We start from the raw sequence: 8,431 nt of genomic DNA, 5'->3' as shown, positions 1-8,431 counted from the left end.
TTTTTTTTTTTTTTTTTTTTCTCAAAGCCTAAATTAATGAAGCAGCATATATTTTTAAAAAGGTGGACTAGTTTCAGACGTTTCTAAATATTGATCCCACGGAAAAGTTCTCCATCCTGGCCAAAGTAATTCTCATCCACGCTCCTTGTTCTCTGCAGGGTACAGTCACATCTAGAGGTGGTGATGATCCTAGGTCATCTCAGCACTGTTGGCATTGATGGGGCTGATTCTGGAACATTTAGGTCACTTTTTGAGGACTGGTTCCAGCAGGTGCTGGAGTTAATGACCCTTCCAGGGAAAATCTGCACCTTCTAAAAATGTTCTTTAAGTCCAGTTACCACTGTTACCATTTTATCTATGTTTATTATTATTTTCTGCTGCTCCATTTCTTTTGAATCTTATCTTCAGTCTAGAGGATTACCAAGTCTCTTCACATGCTCAGTCACGGACTTCACAGAATGTTCACCCCCAATAGGATTGTTTCAGCTGTAAACAGTACATTGTCTTCTATCCTTGCTTTTTGATCTATAGTTTGTCCCCCTTGTTGGCCCACCTTTAGTCTAATTCTCCTTACTACAAATGCAATGCATTACACATTATCTCCTGAACTATCAGGAAGATTTCTTTTTTTCTTTTTTTTAAGGGCTTTCATATAATTTTATTGGAAGATATATAGTAGGTAAAATATATATGAACTATAGCTTGCTAAGAAGGAACCTACCAACCACTGCTAGATAAAACGTTATAAATTTATTGCCAACTTATCTGGGAAGGGTTATTTTAAGAGCCTGCTGCCCACAACAAGTTTTTGAGCTAAAATTAATGGATGGGATACCTAAGAGAAATGGGCATTTTCCTTCACCCCTTAGTTACAAGCAAATTGCAGATATTGTTATCTTTGCAAGTGAGAATAATCTCTAGTTTTTGTACTACTTCTGCTGTAAACAATGTACCACTTGCTTTCCTATGACCCTCAGTCTGTATACATATTTATATATTATTCATACCAGATTAAAAATGAATGTGCTCTTTACCACAGTTGTACTGCACAGTGACAATACAAATTAACTTATTGTGTACTTACTTTTCACAAGGCAGTGATGTGAAATTTTGATGGCCTGAAAAAGTAAGTCGTGGGGGAGGCGATGCAGAACTGAATCCTTGTAGGTGCACTTTATATTGTCTGATTTATTAAAGCGCATTGAATTAATAAATTACATTCTCCGTATGGGATTGCATGGGTTTGAACTTGGTTCGGTGGTGGGCAGAAGGAGTTTGCTTCTATTCTGGCACACGTGAAGTTGTTAGCTCCATCCATGCTTCGTGGATTCCTTGTTTAGAACGTCTTTGAAGGAGTGCAGTAGGATGGCCATTTAACAATAGCAACTTGTGGGCAAAGCATTATGAGCTGCGTGGTGAGATCTCACACTGTTGGCTAGTGGTACCAATTCCAGCTACAACTGCCCAGTGTATTTCCACACTACGGGATGTTTGAGGGGGTGAGGAGGGGGCTGATGTGCCTGCTTGCTCCTGGAGTCCCATCACTCTGTGTCGGTGCTCCCTGCTGCTCTGCCAGCAGTTGACAGGGTCAACTATCATCTATGGTACATCCAGTCACTGGCCATTGTAGTAACAAGAAGGACCAAATGAACAGGATGTCTTTTGTCTTTTCCCATAGCATCAATGAAAACAGAGTAAATAAGGGTGGAGGGCAAGTTGTACCATTGGTACCACTTAGCAGGGTGTCTTCTGTTCTTTGCAAAGGAACCAGTCATCAGACAGTCAAGCGAAACACTTGAAATACTGGAAGGGAGCTGGTGCTGCTGGTGTAGATAGTCTCTCATCTCAGTGGACGTGGTAGTAGCAGGCCTTTACCTTTTGGAGAAAGGGGAAAATCACTTCAATGCTTCACAGAGCACATCTCCTTTCCCTTTACTCAACATTTTCCCTCTTCAACCAAGGTATTTTGGCACCTCCCCGAGCAGAGTATGCAATAGACCCCTTAACTCTGCCCAGAGGCATTTTACCCAAGAGGGAGAAAAAGGAGAGTGAAAGAAAGAGTCCAGAACCCTGCTGTGAATACTCGTGATTTTATCCATCTCTGACAAACAACAGGGGAGATGTAATGGTTTTCTTAGGTGGTTTTTTTCTCAGTTCACAAATATTTCTAGATCTTCTGAAACAAAGAAAACCAGACTTTCTCTGGACCGTCTTCATACCCAGTTTTGAGAGTGTTTCCAGTTTTCAAAACTATTTTATTCAAAAATTTTCAAGCATATTTGTGTTTCTGCATTGATTTTAGGGCTGACTCTAAGAGGCACTAGGGACACCTTCAATCTATTTCCTCATATCTTCCAGCTGAAATTTTTCTATAAAAACCCAATCCAATTTCTGTAACATTATCTATGTAGGTTTCTTCCATTGCTGTTGCTATGAAATTTTCCACTGAAATTTGACTTTGTAATGATTAGCAACTTACAGATTTAATTTCTTTTTCCTTATGAAGCTGTTAAAGAAAATGTCTGTCTTTATCCCTGGAGAGAAGCAGAAGATCCACCAACACTCCACCCCAAGATTTATGTATAAATATGTATGTTGGAGGTCTTGGGGAGGTGGTCACACTTCTGGCAGTCTTCAACTTGGAAAAGTGAAGGGTGGAGGGGAGCTTTCTATCCTTGAGAAAGGAAACATGCCTGTAGTCCTGGGGCAAAGGGTTTAGGTACCTGTGGACTGGACTTAACACTTCTTTCCTCTGGGTAGCAAGCAGTATGTTTTGGGCGACTCAGCCTTCCAGTGGTAGTTTTGATGTTACAGTAAAAATGGCCAGTTATTTGAGCACCCCAAAGCACTGACGGTGGCTCAGGTGAATTTACTCTGTTAGAGGTGCTCATGCTGATGGGCCAGCAGCAGCGTGAGGTTAAAAGCAGCAGTTTTCCAGGCTCTCATCTCAGCTGGGAAGACCATGGTGGCATTCCCACTCCAGTACAGGTAACATCAGACCAGTGCACCACAAGTTGTCTATTGGCATATCTGTCAAATTCCCACCTAAAACCGAGGTGAGATGGTCCCAGTCCCTTCCCACATAACGGGAAGCACAGTCCTCCTCCTCTGCTACACCAGCATCTGTTTTATGCCTCCTCAGTAGTACCACGACAGCAAAGGAAAATGTGCTCTTCAAATGTGGAGATAGGGTATTGTTTTTCACTTATCCTGGCTTTATGTAGATGGTCTGGCACATTTATTTATTCATTTATTTGAGCAAATTAAAGCAAGCTAAGCGCATTTGACCTCAGATGGTCCTGGTTTAAGTTAATTTGAGAGACAAAGCTCATAAAGTTCCAGTAAAACACATCAACAACTTCCCAGCATAGGTTGAAATGTGATTGCTGAAACATAACCTCCAAAACCAGATACAGCATGGAGATTCAAAGTCACAATAATCTGAAAAATATGGGAGAGTATATTGATAGCCTTTCTAAGAAGTGATATCTTTCATTCATGCCTTTGTTTTGCAGTCGGTTGCTGTTTCACCCACAAGAAGTGCATCTATCAGATTTTGTGCATTAACATTCCTTTTCTAATCTAGCCTGGACATTTTATTTTAAAGCTGGTGATAACCTCGGGCCCTGGTCCAGCAAACGCTTATGTGCTTGCGTATCTTTACTCACAGGAGTAATCTCACTGGAGTAAATGTTTGCAGGTTTGAGGCCTTGGTTATCTCAATCCATTATTTCTTTCCATTAAAAAGTAATCTGTGTGATTAAAATAAAACATACAATTCTTTACTCAGAAACCCACCCAAAGACAAAGTGTGTTTATTAGACTAAGGGTCTGCACATTGTCATCCCTGAGTTGCACTTCAATAAAAAAGATAATTAACAAATGTAAAAGAAGGCAGTCTCGGACACGATCTCAGTGTATTTACAAGAGTTTAGTTTGGATCACAGGCTGACGGATTTATAGCCACGGCTGAGGACGGAGATGAAATAGCTGCACTTCTCCGGGAAATCCAAAAGATGAGAATATTTAAAACACAGTTTCCTTAACTAAGCGTTATGTGAATAACACAGATTTCTTATTCTCGCTGGAGACAGGCGGTGGTGTCCTCCATTCAGCAGGAGGGAACTCTGCTGAGGGGGAGCTCCGGGGCGTTGGGTTCTGTCCGTCCGTGCGACGGGCGGGTTTGTGTAGGCACCACCTACACAAAAGGAAAAAACTAACCAGGCTCTCGTCTGTCACGCAGGTCACCGGCCTTTCCAGTGCAGATACTGCCCCTACAGTGCCTCTCAGAAGGGAAATCTGAAGACCCATGTTCTCTGTGTCCATCGCATGCCTTTTGACAACAGCCAGTATCCCGACCGCAGGTTCAAGCGCTCCAGAGTTGACTCCGAAGCTTCTGGGAATTTGGAGGAACCTGGAGCTGTCAAAGCGGGGAGCTCGGCAGAGCTAACGGAGGAGGGCAGCAAGGCCCAGGAGTGATGCAGCCCCGTGGATCCATCTCCATGCTGCAGGAGCCTTTCACACCGGCCGTAGACACGCGTGTGGGTGAGGGTTGGCTGAACGCCTTCCGAAGGAAGGAACGGCGTGCAAATTCCCAGAAGTGTACAGGATGCTGAACACGTTCCAATATATGTGTACGCACACGGACTCACACGTGTGCCTATATATATATTTACACACACAGAGACATATTCAGTCATGCACATATCGGATATATATATCTACATACACACACACACACACAGAGAAAATACACACATTCCATACGTGTGTGTGTGTGTTTAAATATATATTATATATTACACACGCAAAATAAATTTCCAGCCCTTGAAAATGGCTGCTAAACTGTTACCTGGCAACAAGTACTTCCAAACAATGTAGGTGGGATAATAAAGTGATTTAAAAAATGTTAGGAGGTCGTTAGTTATTTAAAAAGCAGGGCATTTTCAAACTTTAAAGTGGTCTTTGTCCAAAAATAATGCTCTTAACGGAAAAATGATACCGTCTAAACGATTTAGTGTTGCCTTGAAGATTGAGGGGCTGTGTTTTCATTGTTGAAAACACCTTTATAATATGACACCAGCTGCTGTCATTTGCCTAGCATAGTAATGAGATGTGTTGGTAGACTGCCATGGTGCCAGTCTGACTGGAGCTGTCATTGCAGAGAAAATCAATTCAAGTGGTGTTGCAACTGCAGTATAGGAGAAACCTTAGACGGCCCATAAGCTATGGTCAGTAATGACCTGTACTGAAAAGTATTGTGATATTACATTTTCCTTTTCTTTTTTTTTTTTTCTTTTTTAAAATACACAGCCAAATGAATCAATGGTTAGAAAAAAAATCTGCAGCCCGATGTGCGATTGCAGATTTGAAACGTAATTCCATTTTTTGTAATCATCTTGCAGTATTGAGGGAAATGCTTTTATTCCTTTGTTTTTCCTTGTTGATGAAGAAGTTGCTATAAAAGTAGAAGTACATATATAGAGATATTGTTTAGTGAAACTAGTCAGCCTTATGTATAGAAGGTGCTGGTGAGAAACAGAATTTTATTACATAGAACATTGGTAATTTTTTTTTCTTCTTTTCTTGTTTTTTTTTTTTTTTCAAGCTTCCTTTAAGTTCCTTTTTTTTTTTTTTTTACACTTGAATGAAGGATTCCCCAGTCATGGTTAATTTTCATGTGTTAGTTTTTGTAAGTGTTACAGACATAGTGCAGAAGTTTCTTCTGGAGCAAGCTCTTATAAAGTAGCTTGGCCTAAAATATGAATGCAAACTTCCTGCTCTTTGTCTCTAATGAAGGAAAGTGTTTTAGCTGATATTTCTTTGGTTTTGTAAAACAAATGTGTTCTATATTTTTGCAGATTTTAGCTTTTTTACTGATTGGATGCTCCAAATTTAGTAAGGTCTTTGCCACATAGGAAGCTTTTGAGAGAGTATAATGAACCACATACTTAAAAAAAACATAAGAAATATAACTAAAGGTTTATTCTGAAATTCTCTGAACGGCATAAAATTTTAGCCTTCTAATGTACTTCCTTTGATAGAAGCAAAATTGGTGCTGTTTATTGTGATGGTAGAGAAGTATTAACTTCTTCTAAAACAAAATCATCCAGACTTTAAAAAAAAAAAAAGTAAAAAAAAAAAAAAAAAAGTTAAAAAAAGTCAATATTTCTTTGCAGGCTGGGAGCACAGAGTAAAACCCCAGGGCCTTAAAACTTCAGCTCTGCCTAAAGCAGTTTACAAAAAATACTAAACTGCAATCAATGTAAATAAAATTCTTAGCGCTACCCTGAGACTGGAAAAAAAAAATCTCAGGCTAATAAGGAATACGGTTTGCATATGCTGTCGGAAAGGATGTCATCCAACTGAAGTTTCAGTTTAAATGAGGTCACTGTGTAACTTGGACCCATCTGGCACAGAGCAAGCTGCTTTTCTTGTTTTTCTAGTATAGTTCTCACTGCCTTACTTAAATCGAGTTGATAAACTTAATGCAACTGTTTCTATGATCCTAGATAAAGGATTGAAATGTTATTGAAACTTTCTGACTGTAGTAAGCTTTAGGATTTTAACTGCACTACTGTGTTTGGTGACTGTGTCAGTCGCTTGCTTTTGTGTGTTTGCGCCGCCTTCAGTATCTTAGCAAAAAAAAAAAAAAAAAAAAAAGAGAGAAAAAAACCCCCTGAAACCACCCCCCACATTCCATTTCTTGCACTTTTTGAGCTCTTTCAGTATTCTTTTGTGTCTTCTGAGCATTTTCAGATACGACAGGCAATAATTCTGTTTGTGACACTGGAAACATCTCCCGCTCCTTGTGATGTGTGTGTTGATTCCATTTGGTCGGGTGCTACTGTCCCTATCCTCCCCTCTGACATAGCCCTTTTTTCCAGAACATTTGTAACTTGTAATACAAACAAGTGACAGCAGCAGTGATGCATTGTCAGTTTCTGAATATCATCATGCTTCTCATATCTAAACATGTCAAGTTTTTTCTCTGTAACTTCTGTAGTCTGTGATACTGGTCATAATACTGTCTACATTCCTACACAAAGAAAAATTTCTATCTTGGAGGAAATCTGAGATCAATAGAGTAGAGGATTTTGTTGCTATGCTTGTAACAATTAGAAAACTTTGTATTTAAAGTTTATTCTTGGTCATTATTTATTATTATAATACATCAGTTGACAGAACTTTATTCTGGTATAGAAGTATTAAAAGTTGTTTTTTCAGCAATGACTGTTTTCTTTCTGCTGTTAGAATAAAAATGTCTTTGAAGCAGTACAGTTTTATCCAGTGTTTTACGCAATAAAACCTCTACCTCTGAAAAAAAGTTTTCCTACTTGCTTATGTTTATTAGGAACAGTTAAAACATTATTTTCTGCAGCTTTGTCAGATTTAAAAAAAAAAAATTAATGTCAGTAAATTCACAGTTGTTAGGCAGTTACTGGAGTGTATTATGCTGGGTGTGTGTGCTCAGTCCACTTATTAATCTGAACAAATCTATATACAGTATATACATATATATATTATATATATTGTGCTTAATTAAAAGACTGTGGAAATCTGTTTTAGCATGTAGTAATAATTGTTTTATATACTACTACTTATGTACTATAGAAAAAGTCTTGGGGTCTATCAAGCTTTGATTTGAAAGTGTTTGAAGTGTGTATCATACACTATGATGTATAAAGTCATGTTTTCACATTAAAAAAAATTGTTTGTATAGATCATATATTTGGCTTTAGAAAATCGTGAGGTTTATTGTTATGGTGCATGTTGAGAAAGCTGCCCACACTTCAAAGAATGTGCAAGTGCGAGAGCACTCCCAGTCTCCTGGACGAATCTTTATTCTTCCTGTTTAAGGTTTTATTTGCACATTTGAAAGCAACTAAATTAAAGGATTTTTCACTTCTTAGAAAAAGATGATTAACATCAAAAAAAGATGCACCAAATCTGAGAAACTACAGCAAGTATGGGGAGGAGAGAGGAATGTGGCCTTGCACACACACACAAAAAAAAAAGATGAGGAAGAAAACACATTTAGAAAAGGGAAATTTTAACATTAGGTGAAGCTGGTCCTACCCACAGTAATAAAGTTATGTTGTGGTTTGAATTCTCCAGTAGAAAAAGGTACAAAAATTGACTAGAAGGGTTAAGAATTAAAGCATAGCATCATGGAATTTCCATTATTCGTTGGCTGCAGGTTGCAGCAAGGAGTTGGTGGTGTCAGTGGGCTGGTGGAGCGATTTAGGTGAAGCTGGTCCTACCCACAGTAATAAAGTTATGTTGTGGTTTGAATTCTCCAGTAGAAAAAGGTACAAAAATTGACTAGAAGGGTTAAGAATTAAAGCATAGCATCATGGAATTTCCATTATTCGTTGGCTGCAGGTTGCAGCAAGGAGTTGGTGGTGTCAGTGGGCTGGTGGAGCGTGTG

General features: G+C 38.9%; 1 protein-coding gene across 4 annotated transcripts in view; it reads left to right on the top strand.

The window, feature by feature from the left end:
• The window catches only part of ZNF536 (zinc finger protein 536), a 366,566-nt gene extending 359,876 nt beyond the window's left edge, over nt 1-6,690 (top strand). For 3 of the 4 annotated variants that reach the window (XM_014942470.1, XM_014942472.1, XM_014942471.1), the window contains exon 9: nt 4,244-6,690. In XM_014942470.1, the coding sequence (XP_014797956.1) occupies nt 4,244-4,479 (236 nt within the window). In that variant the 3' untranslated portion in view covers nt 4,480-6,690. The remainder of the gene's footprint in view (nt 1-4,243) is intronic. The other variant, XM_014942473.1, reaches the window with a different exon arrangement.
• Nucleotides 6,691-8,431: the final 1,741 nt, after the last annotated feature.

Source organism: Calidris pugnax, unplaced genomic scaffold (assembly GCF_001431845.1).
Source record: "Calidris pugnax isolate Ruff unplaced genomic scaffold, ASM143184v1 scaffold28, whole genome shotgun sequence".
NCBI classification, from domain to species: Eukaryota; Metazoa; Chordata; class Aves; order Charadriiformes; family Scolopacidae; genus Calidris; species Calidris pugnax.
The sequence above is the reverse complement of the archived record's forward strand: the minus strand, read 5'-3'. Positions and strand labels throughout refer to the sequence as shown.